The sequence below is a fragment of the Homarus americanus genome, unplaced genomic scaffold, assembly GCF_018991925.1.
Source record: "Homarus americanus isolate GMGI-L3 unplaced genomic scaffold, GMGI_Hamer_2.0 scaffold54679, whole genome shotgun sequence".
Classification (NCBI taxonomy): Eukaryota; Metazoa; Arthropoda; class Malacostraca; order Decapoda; family Nephropidae; genus Homarus; species Homarus americanus.
The window spans coordinates 754,680-776,275 of NW_024722701.1; the positions used below are offsets into that span (position 1 = coordinate 754,680).

The 21,596-nt window shown below is 45.4% G+C and overlaps 1 protein-coding gene across 1 annotated transcript; it reads right to left on the reverse strand.

Moving 5' to 3' along the window:
* Positions 1-20,305: 20,305 nt before the first annotated feature.
* On the reverse strand, positions 20,306-20,899 carry LOC121863097 (casein kinase I-like). Its single transcript, XM_042361595.1, has one exon. The coding sequence runs from the start codon at positions 20,897-20,899 to the stop codon at positions 20,306-20,308; it is 594 nt and encodes a 197-aa protein (XP_042217529.1).
* Positions 20,900-21,596: the final 697 nt, after the last annotated feature.

The window sequence follows — 21,596 nt, forward strand, 5'->3', positions numbered from 1 at the left end:
TGTATTGGTTGTAGGGGAGGGCAGAGGTAGGGGAGGCACAGAGGCAGGGGAGGGCACAAGAAGTGAGGTAGGAGGGCTAAGGAAGTGAGGGGAGTGGTAAACATAGTGAGGAGGTGAGGCAGGAGGGCCATAGTAGACAGTAGCACAGAGGGAGGGTGGGGCTGAAGTGAGGCAGGGAGGGCCACAGTGGGGAGGTAGGGGAGGGCCATAGGGAGGGAGGGTAAATAAGAGAGGGTGGGGTCAAGGTGAGGTAGGGGAGGGAACATAGTAAGGCAGGAGGGGCCTACAGTGAGGTAGGGAGGGCTATAGGTGAGGAGGGTGGGGGGCTATAGTGAGGTAGGGAGGCTGCCAGAGAGGGTAGCCATAGTGTGTGTGGAAGGCCATAGGGAGGCAGGGAGGGCCACAAGTGGGGTGAGTGTAGGAGGGCTATGGAAGGAGGGAGGCTGTAGTCTGTTGGTTAGGGGTTAGGGTTTTGTTGGGGGTTAGGTTAGGCTAGATCTAGTTGCTGAGGTTGTTTTGTTGCCTGTATGCATTGAGGGAGGGAGAGTAGGGAGAGGGGAGCAAAGAGGGGAGAGGAGGGGGCAGGATGAGAGGTAGGGTGAGGGGTGAGAGGGGAGGCTGGAGAGGGAGGCGTGGGTGAGGGGAAGAGGCAAAGTGAGAGGGGAGTAAAGTGGAGAGGGGGAGAGGCAAAGTGGAGAGGGGAGGGGGAAAGGAGAGAGGAGAGACAAAGTGAGTGGAGAAGGGAGGTGGTGAGAGGGGAGGCGCAAAGTGAGAGGGGAGGGCAGGGGAGGGAAGAGGCAAGTGGGGGGAGAGGGGTGGGGGGTGGAGTGGGTGAGGATAGGGGATGGGAAAGGAGAGAGTAGGGGAGAGTGCAGGAGAGGTGGGGAGGCAGATAGAGGGGAGGAAGTGAGAGGGAAGAGGGGAGGAGGGAGAGGGAGGGGGGGAGGCAGGGGTGAGAGGGGGGGTGGGGGGAGGCAAAGTGAGGAGGAGTGGAGGCAGGAGGGGAGAGGTAGGGGTGAGGAGGGAAGTGTGGAGAGGCGGGTGAGGGGAGGGTAGTGGATGTCATTATGGAGCATATATGGGTGGGTGGGGAGACTGGAAGAAGGGGAGAGAGAGAGAGAGAGAGAGAGAGAGAGAGAGAGAGAGAGAGAGGGAGACTGACTTATTGTTGTGGTATAGTAATTCTTGTTAGGTTAGGCTTGGTTTAGGTTAGGTTTGGTTGTGTAGGTTAGGCTAGGAAGCAGTTTAGGTTAGGTTAGGCTAGGTTAGGGGCTAGGTTAGGTTAGGTTAGGTAGAAGCTGCTAGGTTAGGTTAGGTTAGGTAGGTTAGGTGTTAGGTTAGCTTGGGTTAGGGTTAGGTTAGAGTGTTTAATCGCAAGGTGAAATTAACTTGGGTGCTGCCTTTATTCTTCATGGTGATCCGACGTACATAGACAACTGCTGACCGTGACAGCGGAGGAATAGCCTGACCCACAACAACATACACCCGTGGTCGTGGTTTTCGCCAACATGTGAGTACATCGACTGGGTTCAGCTGGGTGAGGGGCAGGGGGAGGGATGATGGTGGGCGGGGCGTGGGGGGATTATGTAATTAGGATTATTTAGCAAGATGAGGCAGCCTTCTGTTATATGACCTTCAGTTCAGCTTCCTGTAGGTTGGGCTAGGGTAGGTTAGGTTAGAGTAGGTTAGGTTGAAGAAGCAGGAGTTTGTAGTAGGTAGGTTAGGTAGGTTAGTTTAGGGCAGGTTTAGGTTGAAGCAGTTTAGGTTAGGTTAGGTTAGGTTAGGAAGTAGGGTTGGTTTAGGTTGGTGGGTTGAGGTTGTGTTGGGTTAGGTAGGAAGTTAGGCGGGTTGGGTAACGCTCTATCACCTCTCCTATCTCACCTTCCCATTTATTCCCTAACACCCCTGACATTCTTCCCACCTCCCTTATCCATCCCTCCTATTGCATTTACTACAGACCAACATATCACAGAATGCTAAACACCCACATACAGTCTGGAGACATAAAACGGGAAGGTAGATGGAACGGCTCTTGAGGGGAGGGAAAGTGAGAACACAACAGAGAGAGTGGCATGGGAGGGAGGGGAGAGGGGAGGGGAGAGGGGAGGGAGGGGAGGGGGAGAGGGGGGGGAGGAGGGGGGAGAGTGGTGGAGGGAAAGGAGAGGGGAGGGAGAGGGGGGGATAGGGGAGGGGGAGAGGAGTGGAAGGAAGAGGGGGGGTGGGAAGAGAGGGGGGTGGCATAATGGAAGGGGAGAGAGGGGAAGGGAGAAGGGAGAGGGAAGAGAGGGAAAGGAAGAGTTTAAAATTGTCACGGTAGGATTTATGCGAGGAGGAACAACGTTAGTTAGGTGGTTTGGTTAGGTTAGGTTAGGTTAGGTTAGGTTAGGGTTAGGTTAGGTTAGGCAGTTTGCTAGTTAGGTTGGCCTGTTAGGTTGGGTTTAGGTTGGTCTGGTTACGTAGGTTGGGTTTGGTTAGGTTGGGTTTTTTATCGACAAACTCAAGAGAAAATGATGTTAAAAACTCACCCACGAACCCCTCTAAGGTGGGTAAGGTGATGTATCTAATGTTGACAATCAGCGGAAGACTGAAGTGTTAATACGGCACACTATTATTTTAACACTTCAACCATCATTTCAACACCACTTTCACCACCACAGCACCACCATCACAAACACTACTCCACCACACTTCCAATACCACACCTCTCACACACCACCACAGCACCACCATCACAAACACTACCCACCACACCTCCACACACACCTCTACCACACCACCACACCTTCACCATTACAAACACTACCCACCACACCTCCAATACCACACACCTCACTACCACCACCACACCCTCACCACCACACCACACCTCTACCACACCACCACACCTTCACCATCCTCACCACCACCACACCACCTTCACCCTCCTCACACCACCACCACACCACCACACCACCTTCACCCTCCTCACACCACCACCACACCACCACACCTTCACCATCCTCACAGGTAAGATACACTAATCATACCTCATAGGAAAGCCCAACACACCTGTCGCTAATTGCACAGGTGTTAAGGCCCTAACACACAGATCATTGGGAATCTACCGGGAATGACAAACGGGAATGTGGAATTGGAATACTGATAGATCCACTAATTGGTAGAGGTGCAAGTGGGGTAACCTAACCTAACCTAACCTAACCTAACCTAACCTAATCTAATCTAACCTAATCTAACCTAACCTAACCCAATTTATCTTGTCACCTAACTTAACCTCTTACTCACTCACGCACTCCTAAGGGTGTGTGGGGCGGGAGAGGTGAGGGAGAGGATGCTAAGTGAGGGAGAGAGAGGGAGTAGTGAGGGAGGGGGGGGGAGAGAACGTGAGAGAAGCAACTGGTGGTCTCTACATCATGAAAGTCTCTCTCTCTCTCTCTCTCTCTCTCTCTCTCTCTCTCTCTCTCTCTCTCTCTTTTCCCTGCCCAGTGAGTCAAACGATCACAGATCACACATTGTCCACCAAAATTTTCTCAACTGTTAAATCTCACCACTTACACGCTCCAGGAGGTTACACACACACACACACACACACACACACACACACACACACACACACAGTGGACAACACCACACCAGACTACTCATCGCTACAAGGCACCCTGGACAGGCTACAGGCATGGACTATGGAGAACAAGGTCACCATCAACCACACCAAAACCGTAGTCATGCACATCAACACCGCCACCACTCCAGTGCAAGCCCCAGCAGTCACAGTGGGTGCCCATCCTCTCCTGCTGGTGCAGTCTGCCAAACTCATGGGTGTAACTATAGACAACAAACTTGACTGGAAGGCCCATGTAAATAACACAGTCAAGGCAGCCTCGTACCATCTCTACATGCTACGAAGACTTAGGTCACTTGGGACACCCACGCCAGAGCTGAGGACCATCTACAACGCCTTTATTCTCCCCAAACTAACATATGCGTCACCAGCCTGGACGTCTTCTCTCAACTCTACCCAACAACGTCAGCTAGAGAAGGTACAGAAAAGGGCCTGCAGAATCATGCTCGGCGCAGAATACTCCGGCTACACCAACGCTCTCTCCACCCTGGAAATGCCATCCCTCAGTGACCTCCACCACCAAGCACTGGAAAGGTTTGGCAGTGGACTACTGCACCACCCTCGTCATCGCCACCTCCTGCCACCTGCAGCCCCCCACCCAACTCCCGCAGTCCGCCACTACAACAAAATTCAGCCCATAAAAGCCAGCACCGATAGATATAAGAACAGCACCATCCCATCTATTGTTAAAATAATAAACAACTCCTGGTTTATGTACTGTACAGCCCTGTAAATGTATTCAATGCATATTATATCATTATGTCTAAATCAAATGTAAGTCTGTATATTTTCAGCCACCGGCTGCAACTCTATTAATAAACCGTTTATTATTATCATTATTATTATTAATAGTATTAGTATTAGTAGTATTATTATTATTATTAATATTATTATTATTAATATTATTATTATTATTATTATTATTATTATTATTATTATTATTATTATTATTATTATTATTACACACACGCACACATACACACACACACATTCAAATTGGCCAAAGGAACAATAAAAAAACAACAATATTTTCACTCTACATCTCAAGGGAGTTCAGAAATCACCCGTTCCCAGCAATCCTTCCTCTTATTCGCGTACTGTTGATCATTCACCTCCCAGCCCAGCCCATGGCCCATGTAGCCAGCCTTAGCCAGCCAGCCCAGGCCAGCCTGGCCCCCTTCACCTCACAAATATCTGCCTGGATCCTCTCCTCCCTCCGCCCCCCAAAGCGAAACAGTTTGGTCACCCATTCAATTTTTTTTTTTTTTTTGCTTGAATGAATTGTGCCGATTCACAGACACTCTCTCTTGGTCTCCTGTGCTGAGAGTTAAGAGAGAGGGGAGAGGGGTTTAGAGAGAGGGGAAGGAGAGGGATGTAGAGAGAGGCACGTAGAGGGGTTAGAGGAGAGGTTAGGTTAGGTTAGGTTAGGTCATTACAGCGTGTATACTCTATAATCAGAATAATATACCTGTTCTTTTAATTATACCTGAGAATATAATCATCCATACATACATCATACATTTCATACATCATACATTAAGACTTAGCATTTATAAAAATTATGTATATAGTTATTCATTTATTCATTTGTTATATTTTTATACGAATATATTCAGCCGTTGTCCCGTTAGTTCTTCAAATATATTCATGGAAATATTGATTTATGTGACCTGTTAAACACACACACACACCCACACCCACCCACACACACACACACACACCCACACACACACACCCACACCCACCCACCCCACCCACCCCACACCCACCCACCCATACCCACACACACACACACACAGCTAGCACAAAACACATCATTACAGAGCATAACGACCCTTAAAATCACTACAAATAACGTCATTAGCTCCTATTAATGACCCTATTGCTACTCTATGCAGGCTGGCAGTCGGTAATTGACCATCAGATTGCATGACCCTGCGACTGTAATAGAAACTCGATCCAAGACGGCGATGACAGGCACGGAGGGAGGAAAGAGGGGTAAGGGAGGGGGGAAGGAGGGGAGGAGAAAAGATGAGGAGGGGGGAAAGGAGGGGGGGAAAGAGGATAGGCAGGGAGGAAGGGGGTGGTGGGTTGAGTTGGGATTTACTGTAGGTAGTCAGTGTGGGTTTCTTGGATTCTTTTGACAATGTGTGTGTGTGTGTGCGTCAGCCTCTCCGCAGTGCAGATGATATTTACAGGTGGTGGACGTGGGGCTGGGGGCTGGGGGGCTGGAGGAGGGGCTGGGGGGGGGGCTGGGGGGCTGATCAGTTTGGGGCCAGACGAGGATACACACACACACACACACACACACACACACGGACCCAAGAAACTTACCTTGGTCACTCTTACAGTAACCTAACCTAACCTAACTGAAGGTGAGGGAAAAGGGGGGGAGGGAGAGGGGAAATGGTATGTTGGGGTGGTTAGGTTAGGTTAGGTTAGGTTAGGTTAGGTTAGGTTAGGTTAGGTTAGGTTAGGTTAGGTTAGGTTAGGTTAGAGTTAGTGTGTGTGTGTGTGTGTATGTGTGTGTGTGTACGATTTTTATATATGCAAGTCGCCACCCCGCCACCCATGCCACCCACTTACCACCCAGCCACCCATGCCACCTACTCACCACCCTTATCACCAACTCATGGCTGTGTTGTCGCATTAATATTGTCTCAGTGGAAACTTGACAAAACTCTCTCTCTCTCTCTCTCTCTCTCTCTCTCTCTCTAACACCTGGTGAGCCAATTAGTGTTGACCTTCAGTGTGACGTCATAAGGGAGGCTGAGTTCTGTGATTGGTGGAAAGTTTGAACGAAGTGTGGTAGAGTTTGGGGGAGTAAGTGGGTGTGTGAGGGTGTGTTAGAGTGTGTGAGGGTGTGTGGGGGTGTGTGACGGTGTGTGGGGGTGTGGGAGGGGTGTGTGGGGAGTAAGTGGGGTGGTGGGTGTGTTAGGGGTGTGTGGGGTGTGTGAGGGTGTGTTGTGGGTGTGGGGTGGGGGTGTGTGGGGGTGTGTGAGGGCATAACTCCTATTCATTCGTCCCCACCTCCCCTTCAACCACCTCAGCACCTCACTCACCTCATCTCACCACCACCTCATCTCACCTCACCCCACCCCTCATTCTCACCCCACTTTAACTTCCTCCCTCCCCTCTCCCTGGCCCCCACCTCCACTTTACGATGTCCCACCTAGCATGTCCCACTCTGTATGTCCCACTCTGTATGTCCCACCTGTATGTCCCACTCAGCATGTCCCACTCTGTCCCACTCTGTATGTCCCACTCTGTATGTCCCCACTCTGCATGTCCCACCAGTATGTCCCACTTGCATGTCCCACCTCAGTATGTCCCACCTGTGTGTCCCACCTGTATGTCCCACTCAGTATGTCCCACTCGTCCCACCTGCATGTCCCACTTCCGTGGTCCCACTCTGTATGTCCCACTCTGCATGTCCCACCAGCAGTCCCACTTGCATGTCCCACTCAGTATGTCCCACTCTGTCCCAATTTGCATGTCCCACTCTGTATGTCCCACTCTGTATGTCCCACTCTGTCCCACTCAGTATGTCCCACTCTGTATGTCCCACTCAGTATGTCCCACTCTGTCCCACTCAGTATGTCCCACTCTGTCCCACTCAGTATGTCCCACTCTGTCCCACTCAGTATGTCCCACTCTGTATGTCCCACTCTGTCCCACTCTGTCCCACTCTTTACAGTCTTATAATCAACTCTTGACACTTGCAAGTTTAAGCGCCTCTTGACGTAGTCCTAATTGGTTATAAAATAGCCAATCAGCGCACGGGATTTCCACTCAAGCCGTGTATTCTCGCATGGGATTGGCCAGGGTTAATAAGTAAGGTCGTTTCTGATTGGTTGATACCGATGAGCTGGGGGAACGTAGCCAATCATCGTGAGATCTTCACTTCGGTTGTGTATTCTCGCATGGGGTTGGTTAGGGTCGTTTCTGATTGGTTGGTACCGTTGAACTGGAGGCACGTAGCCAATCGGCGCTTGACCTCGTCTTATGCCTTGTGGATATCAGGGGAGGGAAGGTGGAGGGGAGGAGGGAAGACTGGAGGGGGTTAGAGGCGAGGTGGAGGGGGAAGGAAGGAGGAGGAAGGAAGGAGGGAGGAAGGAGGATTAAGGAGGGAAGGGGGAAGGTAAGATATAAGGAAGGGGCACTAAAGTTTGTGGCTGTTTTGTTTTTGTGGCGAGGAAAGATTGAGAAACATTATTGTTGAATACATACAGCTAGCTATTACACACACACACACACTGACCATCAATGTCACATCACCTAAAATAGATACTGATGTTTTATTTCAGGTTCCAAGGAATGATTATTTATTTTAAGACCTGACGTGTGTGTGTGTGTGTGTGTGTGTTTGTGTGTGTGTGTGTGTGTGTGTGCGTGTGCGTGTGCGTGTGTGCGTGTGTGTGTGACATAGTTTCAGCCCTTACTTGTCATAGATGTTTACTCAGGCTTCAATACCTTGCCAAATCCTGTGAAGATTTTTGAGCTAAGATGGTGTGACCTGATTGGGGCTAGGGTAGGGTAGGGTAGGGTAGGGTAGGGTAGGGTAGGGGTAGGGTAGGGTAGGGTAGGGAGGGGTAGGGGTAGGGTAGGGTAGGGTAGGGTAGGGTAGTGTAAGGTAGGGTAGGGTAGGGTAGTGGTAGTAATCTTCACGTGACTCGTAATTTTACCAAAAATATCCAGAAAAAAAAATTACTACGGCTTATACGAATAAATTAAATAAAGAGTAAATTCAAGGTATAAATTCTGTTTGTAAAAGGTAACAAAGGTATTTCTTGCGGTCAGCTTTACATTACCACAAAAACACATTATTATCAAAGGTTTTAGCTACATTAGGAGGGTATTGTTGTTGTTGTTGTTGTGGTAGTGGTGGTGGTAGTGGTGGTGGTTGCTGTTGTGGTAGTGGTGGTGGTGGTGGTGGTTGTTGACACTATAATCGTCAATAGAGTGAAATACAACTTTATAGTGGAAGAGCTAACTCAAACAGCAACACAAAGAGCAACACAAACAGGAACACAGGCAACAGTAACAGTCGACAACACAAACAGCCAAAGTTCCTTTCCTCTCAGACCATAACAAACTTTAAGTCAACAAACACCAACTCACTTCACATACCATCTGAATATCGATCACCAGTGTGTGTGTGTGTGTGTGTGTGTGTGTGTGTGTGTGTGTGATTATTGAACAGAGAATCAGAAAAATACATACCAACGCACTTAAAGGACACACACACACACAGAGAGAGAGACACACACACACACACACACACACACACACACACACACACACACACACACACGCACACACACACACACACACACACACACACACACACACACATCAATACAGGTAAGCCAAATATATCAGCTGTAAAGGTTAGTGTTGACTCCCAGCCGCAGACTCCATCCTGAACCCTGGTGGATGGAGGAAGTGGAGTGGATAGTTGGTGGACGGGTGGAGTGGATAGCTGATGGACGGGTGGAGTGGATAGTTGGTGGACAGGTGGAGTGGATAGCTGATGGACAGGTGGAGTGGATAGTTGGTGGACGGGTGGGCGGAGAAGCAGGATGGGTGGAGTGGATAGCTGGTGGACAGGTGGAGGGATAGCTGGTGGACAGGTGGAGTGGATAGCTGGTGGACAGGTGGAGTGGATAGCTGGTGGACAGGTGGAGTGGATAGTTGGTGGACGGGTGGAGTGGATAACTGATGGACAGGTGGAGTGGATATCTATTTTCAAGTTTATTCTAATCTACTAACCATGACCTCCCCACCTCTCTCCTCCTCCTCCCTCTCCCTCTCCCTCTCCCTCTCTCCTCCCTCTCTCTACCTGCGTCATACCTGCATTATATACGCCCCTCTCATAACTTCTCTACCTCAACACATAAGAACACCACACAAACGCTCCATGATGCAAGGTTACACGGTACAAGGTTAGGTTAGGTTAGGTTGTGGTTAGGTTAGGTTAGGTTGTGGTTAGGTTAGGTTAGGTTTTAGACTCTACCTTTCACAAACTCTCCTTCCCTCAGCGTGAGAGATGGATGAATATGACGTCATAGCATTAATTCGTGACGTTCTCAGAGATGGATGAATATGACGTCATAGCATTAATTCGTGACGTTCTCAGAGATGGATGAATATGACGTCATAGCACTAATTCGTGACGTTCTCAGAGATGGATGAATATGACGTCATAGCACTAATTCGTGACGTTCTCAGAGATGGATGAATATGACGTCATAGCATTAATTCGTGACGTTCTCAGACATGGATGAATATGACGTCATAGCATTAATTCGTGACGTTCTCAGAGATGGATGAATTTGACGTCATAGCACTAATTCGTGACGTTCTTAGAGATGGATGAATATGACGTCATAGCACTAATTCGTGACGTTCTCAGAGATGGATGAATTTGACGTCATAGCACTAATTTCTGACGTTCACAGGTTAATTAGGTGTAAATTAATCAGATATTAAACACCTTTTTTTTTTTTAGGGTCGTCCTGAACGTCTGGATATACACGCTCTCTTAATTACGTCTTTTTCGGGTGTTTACTCTCGAAATATTTCCAGCAAGTGCCTTATTCTGTCTGTCTGTCTGTCTGTCTGTCTGTCTGTCTGTCTGTCTGTCTGTCTATATAAGATAAGATCACCTGGAGGGATTATAAGGCTTTAAGATTAGATACAAGCCACTGGGATTAACTTAACCTAGATAGCAGACTTCTAATCCACCCCTTAACCAGACGTGTCAAAAAAAAAAAGCTAGACATTTACCATTTCAATAGATAACCAGCATTAATAAATAAGGTCAAATATACAGGTAATTACTCTTGGTTTAACCTATGACCTAAGGTGACCTATATTGACCCATAACCTTAGAGAGAAACACAATAATAAAGGAAAAATTGGTGTTTCTTTTCTACTATGTATGTAAATCATTAACTCTCCCCTTCACTTCTTTTTTATATTAATATATTTGTGTATTTATGGATTTCAAAATTGGAAGATTAGAGAAGAAGAAATAGAAGTGTGTGTGTGTGTGTGTGTGTGTGTGTGTGTGTGTGTGTGTGTGTGTGTGTGTGTGTGTGTGTGTGTGTGTGTGTGTGTGTGTGTTTTTTTATTGTATCCTGAACATTAATGACTCACTATTTCCCACATCTCAATAGGAGTAAGTATGAAGTGTAATTTAAATGTAAATTTAAGTTGTTTTTTTGTGGCTTCCTGGCTAAACAAACATTCTCGTCTCCGTCTACCAACATCAACGATCCTCCACCTCCACTCCCCACTCTTGCCTCCCACCCCCACCCCCAAATTTTTCTTGCCGAGGAAAATTTTGCCTAGGGTAAATGAAGAGAATAAATATCTTTATTTTTGTGTATAGCTTCCTTCCCAGACAAAGTTATGTGATGTATGACTTGGATTTTTGGTGATTTTGTGGAGAAGTGGTCAAAAGACTCGCCTTGCTATAGAGTGGTTCTTGCCTGGATCCCCCCTTCCATGGAGCCATATAGGAAGGAAGGGAAGTTTTTAGGATATTTTCTCTGTTTGCCTTCAATAACTGGGGGTGGGGTCTGTATGTTAATCGAGTACCGGGGTAAAGAGAGCTTAGCCAGTGCAGTTGAAGAGATGCCCGAGCTTCTTGTTTTATTCCTTGGCACTCAGTTATATAGCTCGTTAACACAGGGTGTGGTTGTTGTTTTGGCGCCAGCTTCTACACCTTAAATAAATTCACACCTTGTAGCCTTATTGCCAGCCAACCTCGATGACATAAGAGAGAGAGAGAGAGAGAGAGAGAGAGAGAGAGAGACTTAACCATATTAAGACAAATCCCCCAAAAAACTACAAGTCATCATCACAATTACTAAACCCTTTGACGACAGCTATGCAAATACGAACATATTTCTAAGAATAAATCACAGCGTTAAATTATCTCCTCGAAAAGAAAACAGGACTCTAAGTTATCGCCACAGTTACTACACTCTTGGTGACAGCTGTATAAATACTAGAGAGTTTCTAGTGGATACGACCCAAAATAAACAGAAACCCCATGGCCGCCTGTCACCTTAACCTGCTTCTCGAGGTTACACACAGGAGGAGCGAGAACGACAACAACAGGAGGTGTATGGGGGAGAGAATTCAGAATGTTGATCAAGGTAGCTTCACTCTCCCTCTCTTCCCCTTCATCCTCTCTCTTTCCCTCCTTCCCCCAACCCTCTCTTCCCTCTCCTTCCCCACCCTCTCCCTTCCCCACCCCTCTCTCATCCCTCTCCCCCCAATTCTCTTCCCTCTCCTCTCCCCCACCCCCTTCCTCTTCCCCCATCCCTCTTCCCTCTCCCTTCCCCACCCCCTCTCCCTTCCCCCACCCCTCTCTCTTCCCTCTCCTTACCTCACAACACTCCACCACACTGCCATCGTCCAGCAGATAACAGATATGATCCAATGATTTTTTTACTTTGCATCCTATATATAAATGTTTGTATTCAGAGATGGAAGTGGAATGCCTAGTGTGAGGTTATTTGGGGGCCTTTCTGGGAGGATTCCTGTAATGTAAACAAACACAGGGTTGCCACATCTCACAAAACCCGCCAACCACTGTACCAGGTGGAGCTGTGACCGACTGTACGTACACACAGTTTGCATACTAGTACAAGCACACAGTATGAATAACAATATGTGGACTGGTACATATACACAGTGAACATAACGCACACGTGCCGGCGTACACAGACAATCCTTTGTTAAGCGATTAAGATAAAACCCGTGTTGTAAAAATTTAAATTAAAAGTAACTCCTCTGATGTTTACAATGCTGAGGCTAACACATTCCTTCTAACTAAGACAAGTTAAAAGGTATAATGAAATCTAATTACGAATCATTATTATTAGCTGGAGTGATTACTGTGTCTGCTATAATGAAGAATAAACTGACTTTTGTTGTGTGTTGATGAGAGTCGGTGTCACGCTATGAGAAACAGAGAATCACCAGAAGATTAGTCCCTCCTCTCCCCAGTTTATTTCACCTTAACAATGACCCATGCAATGCTAACCTAACCTAACCTAACCTAACCTTATCTAATATAATTTAATCCAACCAATTATAACCTAACCTTATCTAGCCTAATTTAACCCCAGCTAATCCAACTTAACCTAACCAAACCTAATGTAACTTAATTAAACCAAATTTAAAGTAATTTAACCCTCCCAGGTAGCGTTAGTGTGTTTAATCATCAGGTGACATAAGCCAGTGGTGTCTAATCCTTAGGTCATCCCACTGGCTTATGCTAAACCTGATACCACCAAAGACAGATTCTAGAGGAAAGTTAGGAAGATCTCTCGGGTCCTCACTCCTAAGCTTAAACCGGGACCTGACATATACGGAGGAGCCCTTTTATTTGACTAATCCCTGAAGGCGGGGTGGAAAGAGGATTTGTTTTAATTCACTTCTGGGGTGAGGGGCAGGGGGGGGTAGGGGGGGGTAGGGGGGGAGAGAGGGTGGGGGTAGGGGAGGAGAGAGGGGGAAGGATTCGTAGTAACTCACTTCTGGGGGAGGGGGGGTTGGAAGTGGAAGGATGGGAGTCGAAACAAAAAAACAATAAACAAAGGTTCGAATCCCACGGTTAAACACCTGACACATATGAACCTTGCAGTGTGATTCAATAGACTGGTTCAATACGGCCTAATGACACGGGTAGTAGTAGTGCTTACCTAGTTGCTGTAGTGAAGAAGCCTTGGTGTCATGTTCTGGGAGTGAGGAAGCCTTGGCGTCATGTTCTGGTAATGAAGAAGCCTTGGCGTCATGTTGTGGTAATGAAGAAGCCTTGGCGTCATGTTCTGTGAGTGAAGAAGCCTTGGCGTCATGTTCTGGGAGAGCAGCTAGCCCCTAAGGCCATAAGTTGTTGTAGTGAGGAAGCCTTTGGCGTCATGTTGCTGTGAAAAGAAGCCTTTGGCGCTTAAGTGTCTCAGTAGTGGAAGCTCCTTAAGGTCATGTTCTGGTAGTGAAGAAGCTTTTGGCGTCATATTCTGGGAGTGAAAAAGCCTTGGCGTCATGTTCTGGGGAGAAGAAGCTTCCTTGGCGTCATGTTGTTGTAGTGAGGAAGCCCTTATGTCATGTTGCTGTAGGAAGAAGCTTCCTGGCGTCATGTCTCAGTGAAGAAGCTCTGGCGTCATGTTCTGGGGAGTGAAGAAGCCCAAGGGTCATGTTGTTGCAGGAGTGAAGCCTTGGCGTCATGTTGCTGTAGTGAAGAAGCCTTGGCGTCATGTTCTGGGAGTGAAGAAGCCTTGGCGTCATGTTGCTGTAGTGAAGAAGCCTTGGTGTCATATCATCACGTCATTCCTCTTGCCCAGGGACCGTCTTGCCTAAAACAACAATCACATTATTAAAATATTTATCTGTATATTAGTTCGAATTTTATAACTATTGACAGAGAACAAAAGATAAAAAAAAGTCTTTTATATCCCTCAAAATAAACCAGACCAACACACACACACACACACACACACACACACACACACACACACACACACTGATAAAGGCCAAGCAATACATTCAGGTGAAATAGTTACCGACAACTCCACCAAATTATCACCCATTTGATTTCGCTTTGCCAGGGATGAATAATAATCATGGCCTAATTCTCAACCACGTTAATATTTTACGATTTGGTAAAAGTTCCGTAGAGGGATGCCGATTTAATGCGATTTTTTGTGAGGGAATCTTTTCATTTTTGTTTGTTTTAATACATTGAATTAAATATATGGAGGGGGAGGGAGGGGGAAGGGGGGCAAGAGGATTAAGGAAAGAGAGGTGACTAGGAATTGGCCATCAAATTCGTTTGTGATTAGTGAAGAGTCTTTGACTGGCGGGAGTCGTGAGTGTAGTGAGGAAACTGTGGCAGGAACAGTCCTCAGGTGGGGAAAGAGGGGCTGAGGAGAGGGTGGGGGTGGGGGGCCAACAGGAGGCCGAGGAGTGGGTGGGGTATGGTGAGGGCCAACGGGTGAGAAGAGGGGTGGGGTGGGGGGAGAGGGCCAGGAGGGGGTGTGGGGTGGGGGTATGGTGAGGAACGGGTGGGGGGATGGGGTGGGGTGGGGGCCAAAGGGGAGGGCTATATCTATCAAAAAAGGAGAAATCGTCGATTAGCATAAGGCATATAAATATTATTGTAAACCCAAGAGTATCACCACGACACTACCTTGTCAGTTGATTGAAAATATCCAAAGGAGGGCCACCAGTCTGGTGCCTGCACTTCGGCACCTCAGCTATCCATAGAAATTAAAGCGCCTGTAACTGCCTTGCTTATACTACAGGAGGGCGAGACGTGACCTAATTGAGGTTTATAAACATCTCAAGGGGCACTACTCAGTCGAGTGCCCTTACTTGGAGCTGGCGGACGCTCGCCCCACAAGGGGTCACAGCTCAAGATTTAAGAAGCCACAAGTCCAGAAAACTGTGAGGGCAAACTTTTTCGGAATGAGAGTTGTGAACTCTTGGAACAATCTGCCAGAGAGTGTTGTGACGGCACCGAGTGTGAGCTTTTTCAAGATCAGACTTGACCAACACTGGAGCGGGTTTAGATACATTCAGGAGCCAGTACAGTACTTGCCAACAGTGTGTAACAGAGACGTGACCGATCACCCAAGTGGCTAACGAGCCGATCAGTGGCAAAGAAGATAATGGTAAAAGCAATAAAAGTAAAATTTAATAACCCTGAATCACTGAATTACGTATCGTCTGGTAACACACACTGGATTTATGACTAGTATCCATAGACAGCATCACTACTATTACCTACCGATTTTTATGACTTCAAGAATCTGTATATATTTGTTCTTGCTACAGTGATCAGCCTCATCACCACCACCCTTAATTCATCCTAATAAAGGCATTAGAAATGACATGTAAAGATTTACCGAGTCAATTTTGTAGAAGAAAACGAGTCGAAAACCAATGACAGAAAACAGCTCACCTCATCTTTGTTTCTTTGCATATTAATTCCCATTAATTGCATATATAAATGACGTATGAAGGAGCACATGTTAATATACCATTTTAAGTATATTTTCCACCACTAATACACACGTCTGTCGTTTCACTTGGTAACCTTCCCGCAAAATAAAGAATATTCAGTTTTCAAAGTCAATTCGCCATATCGTCACGAGATAAACACCCAACGGATATTTGCTTTCAGTCTATTTGTACGTAAAAGGATAACTAACAATGTAACAGAGGAAATAGATAAAAAAAATTAAAGAGACGAAGACAGACATTTTCACTCAGCTGTCAATCGTTAGTTATTGTATTGGCTTTAAACTCTCGACTTACCACATTCATTAATTTACTTTTAATTATGGTCGACGATACAGGTTTTCCATTGTTCTTGGATATATTTCTCACAGTTGAAACAGTTTTAAGAATAAACATAAACATTACCGTGATGTAAACATTTTAAGCTCTCATTTGAGTGGCGCCACGAAGCGTAAACATTGTTGATATCTGTCCACGACGGCGCCACAACACAGTATATAATTATGTCATTAAAATTCACCCAACATGGAGGAACTTAACCTAACCAAACCATGAATGTAAACAATTAACAGTAACTAAGTTAACCTTGGCTTATAACAAACACCACAGTCAGCATAAATAGCCAAGTGGATCACATTGCCTTGCCTCTTCCGTGATAAAGTTACCATGAGGGTCGAGGCATATTATGGTCATGTGAGTGTGTGTATGCAGTAGCCTAAAGCACTGTGATCCCCCCACCTCTACACACACACACACACAAATCGATATATAGCCCTGTATTGGCCCCACCTGATATGAACAATCCCGATACCTCATTAAATATTATTATAATCACGTCAGGTATTTCTTGTAATCAACATTCTATATCACTCTATGAGGCAATTACAGAATGATAATTGATTTTTTTAATCGATTGTAATTTTAATTGATATGTTTTGAATTTTCTTTTAGGGGGGGTCAGGTTAGGTCAGGTCAGGTTAGGTCAGGTTAGGTTAGGTTAGGTTTTAGTATGACTGTGTATGTGTGTGTGGTTGTCAAGATCTAGTGAGACAAATCCACCATTACCTCCTAAAGGGTAAAGACGGATGCCCTCCTTATCCACCTCATATAAATACCACCCCATATCGGCCTCCACAAACACGACTCCGTAGACAACCTCACAAAATCCACCTGAACACACTATAATTACATCCTAACTCCTGGATACTATTATATACTTTATCCTATATTATAAAATACCAACTCTAAAAAACCACCCCGTTACTCACTTGTTTTAGCGTATTGTATAAGGTGTGAGGTCCGGTAACTGATGCCATACACCCACTAGCAGTCATGAAGAGCAGTTGACCTATGAGGAGGGAGTTAGCTTGACTCAGTATGGGGGTCGTCCCTATGTATGAACGTAAATAAACACCTTAAAGCTAAACCTACCTTTTAGAATGACAGTATGAGTATCTTGTATTAATGTATATGTTTACTTTGAGTGTGTATGATTGTATGAATATCTTACATCAGTATACATGACATACATAACTCTTATTATTAATGTTATACTCAATAGGAATATTTTAGTAAACATGAATCAATTAGATAATATTATACGACTGTAGTATAATGTATATATTGTTGATATAGTTGACTGTTAATCTTATTCATAGAAAATATACACCACCAATTGTACCTTTGATGTTAACAGTGCCAGTGTCAAGTTAATTACTGATAACTGCCCATTAAAAAGGTCATTTCATAAGTTCAAAGGTGGCACTATGCTCCTGTTGTTGGCACCTGTGTGTGTGTGTGTGTGTTCATCAACCAATGAAAATTATATTATCTCTCTCTCTCTCTCTCTTTCTCTCTCTCTCTCTCTATCGGGTTAAAGAAGGGTGGAGGGAGGGGTGAGGGAGAATGGAGGGAGGAGTGAGGGAGAATGGGGGGAGGAGTGAGGGAGAATGGGGGGAGGGGTTAATGTGGCATGCGTGACTATCAAGGGGAGAGAAGGGAAGGGGGAAGGGGTGAAGGGACGAGGGTGCCTGACCCAATAATCAGGCGTCATGCAAGCAACTGTGTGCGGGAGGAAAGTGAGGGAGGAGGAGGGGGAACTGTGAGGGTGGAGGAAGGTTAGAGACGAGGAGGGACTGTGAGGAGCGGGAGGAGGAAGAGGAGGGACTACGAGGAGGGACTGTGAGGGAGGGGTGAGGAGTGGGAGGAGGAAGAGGAGGGACTATGAGGAGGGAGGGAAGGAATAGGGAGGAGGTGGAGAAGGAGGAAGAAGGATGAGGGAGGAGGAAGAGAAGGGACTTTGAGATGAGGGAAGGAGAGGTTTAAGAGGTGGCTGGGAATTATAGATTGACACACACACACACACACACACACACACTCACACTCACACACACACACACACACACACACACACACACACGCACACACACACACACACACACAACATTAAATTCCTCCTCTTAATTCTATTTTATATTTCTGTTATGTTAACTTAATCATCCAATTTTGAACATGTTTTCAATACCTGGCCATCAGAATATATAATTGACTTGGGCTGTGGAAACCCAATATGTTTACTTGTTGTTGTTGTTGTTGTTGTTGTTGGACGAAAACAAAAATAAACTTTGTGAGGTTGAAATTCAGGATCTTTTTTTTTCCTAGTTAATATTCATAGAGGAACAAATAGGTTTTTTTTTTCCTTCTGTTTCATTATAAAAAACAAACTTATTTGAAATGTTCGTGTTTTTATATTATTAAAAGTCGAAGGTAATTAGTAAAGGAAAAAATAGCTTAAATAAAAACAGATTTATATTTTTTTAAGTGTGGATAATAATTAATGTGTAGATACTAACCCGAAATTCGTATATAAAATCCCTACGAGTTTCTGAAATGAAGCTCTATGACTCTTAATAAAACCAATGGTCCCTAAATGAAGCTTTACGACTCTTAAATAAGAACATAAGAACATAAGAAAGTGGGATACTGCAGGAGGCCGACTGGCCCATACAGGGCAGATCCCTTTCACACCCATCCCAGCACTTCCATGTGCCTATCCAACTTCGTCTTGAAGCTCCCTAGCGTCCCCGATCCTACTACTATAGCACTCGGTAGCCTATTCCACATATCCACAACTCTATTACCAAACCAGTGCTTGCCTATATCCTTTCTGAATCGGAATTTATCTAATTTAAAGCCATTTGTTCTAGTTATTTCGTTATTACTGAGCTTCAGAACATCTTCCATTTTACCCTTGTTAATCCCACTTACCCACTTGTACACCTCTATCATATCTCCCTTAACTCTACGCCTCTCTAATGAATGTAAGCCTAAGCTTTTCAGTCTTTCTTCATATGAGTTTTGACCCATTATACCTTATCTCACCATTATGTTCAATAGTATAAATACCAACCCCTTATCCAACCTTAAAACCCCTTGAAATAACTACAAAAACCCTTACCGCCCTTAAAACCCCTTAAGGTAACTACAACTACTTACCTCAGTTAAAAGCCGTTCAAACACCTTAATCCCCTTAAAATCACCCTAAAACCCCTTAAAATCACGCAAAATCCCTTAAAACACCTTAAAATTACCAAGCTAATCCTAAACATCTTCTCCCATAAGCCAATCTTCCTAATATGCACCCATACTCCCACCCCCACACACACTCTCCACAAATACCCCACAAACACTCCCCACACACACACACACACACACTCTACACAAACAAACACACCCCCCACACACACACACACACACACTCTACACAAACCACACCCACACAGCACACCCACACCTGCTCCTCCTCCCCCCACACACCATAAGTGATGGTAACTACACGTTCAGTAGTGATAACGAGACAATCACGTGCAGTATACCACCACTGCCTCACACTCTCTCACACCATCAGTTGTCACCCTCACACCAATCATCGCGTCTCCTAAATCCTGTAATAACTGTAGTACCTTTATTTGTATTTAGGATAATACATAAATCCTTAATAATTGTGTGTTTCTGTGTGTAAACCTAACGTAACCTAACGTAACCTAACGTAACCTAACGTAACGTAACCTAACCTAACCTAACCTAACCTAACGTAACCTAACGTAACCTAACCTAACATAACCTAACGTAACCTAACATAACGTAACTTAACGTAATCTAACCTAACCTAACATAACCTAACCTAACGTAATCTAACGCAACCTACTAGTATTATAAGAATATCAATTTGTTATTTACCTTCTCGTGTGTTTAATTAGTCTATGTACAGGTGATTCACAATTATATGTAGAAAATATGGTATAGGTATAAAAAATGTTGTTTATTTATTCTGCTAATAAGATACATAACAGTTGTAAATTATAATGTATATGACAGTACTTGTAAGCGTGTCACTGAATGTATCTCAACAAGCAGAATCAGTCAACAGTTGTCTGTATATACTGTAGTACATGTTATTGTCACAATAAATTCATAATAAACAATATCTATAAAAGGAATAAAAACATTATTCAATAATTTTGTAAATTTTATTTATTATTTTATGAACATGTCAGCTGGCCAGGGGGAGGATTGACCGGCCAGGGGTGGATTAGCCGGTCAGGGGTGGAGTAGCTGGCCAGGGGGAGGATTAGCTGGCCAGGGGGAGGATCAGTTTGCGATTGGTAGGCACTCATTCATGACGCGTACAACTTCTGTCAGCGGTACGCGGTGGAGAGGATCTTCACAGGTGGTCATGTCAACAATCTTGTCAAAGAGTTCAAGTATTAGTCTGTTATCAGTGATATAGTCCCTGACGTCCCGCACCAGCTGTCCAAAAGAGTACGTGTCGGACGCAGCAGAAGTGACGCCACCAGAGGCGAATTCCGGTGCAATCCAATATCTTGATTTTTTACCGCGGTTTATATACTTTTCGTGGTCTGTTGCTTTTCCAAAGTCGATTATATGGACGGTAGAATCTTTTTCTTTGACGGTAATTGTTATATTATTTTGTTTTAAATCATTATGAAATATATTTTTCTGGTGAATCTCACACAAGGCTTCCGCGATTTTAACCAGTGTATGGACCTTTTGTCTTGTGGTGGCATAATTGATGTACTCATCATAAGTTATACCGGTGTAGTCCATGATGACAGACGAATCTTCTTGACACACTGCGTGTATACGGGGGGCACCACCGGCACCGTCAAGCTTCCTTTGAATCTTCACTTCTTTAATGAATTTCGCATAATTTACTTCTTTCATTTTTTTTAAAACTTTAAGGCCCCTATTATAAATTATCAGGTCAACTACCCCAAAAGTCCCTGCCCCAAGTCGCCTTATAACTGGAATTGTTTGCACCTCCCTAAGAGACAGCAAAATGTAATCGGGTGAGTTGGAATGGGGAGAGCAATGAGAGGGGTGGGAAAATGAGGGGGAGTGGATGAGTGAGAGAGGGAATGGGGAGATGAGGGGGGTGTGGGTAGATGAGGGAGGAGGTATTGATGGAGTACAGTGGGGTAGAGTTGTGATTCTCGTTGACATGCGAGACAGAGCGGTGCGAGTGGAAGTAGTGAGAGGAAGGAAGGGGTGTGGGGTGAGGGGGGGTGAGTGACGAGGTGTGGGGAAAGAAGTGTGGGGGGGAATTGAGATGCTCTTAGACACAAGCAAGGGGGTGGTGAGAGAAACGAGGGGGGGAGTAGTGAGAGTAGGTGTAGGGAGTGGAGTGGGTTGAGGTGAGTGGGGAGTGGAGTCGGTAAGTGGTTTTTTGCAGCACAGGAGCCGCTTCATTTTACGCCACCCGGACATCACTGTTTTCGTTATTTTGTTCATCGTGCAACACCAACACATATTAGCACTTCCTGTACACTGACAGTAGTCGTTTGTCATCAATGGGCAGAGAATTATTGTAGTAAGAGGTAACAGGACATTGTCTTTATAGTATAGTGTTAATGTAGTATAG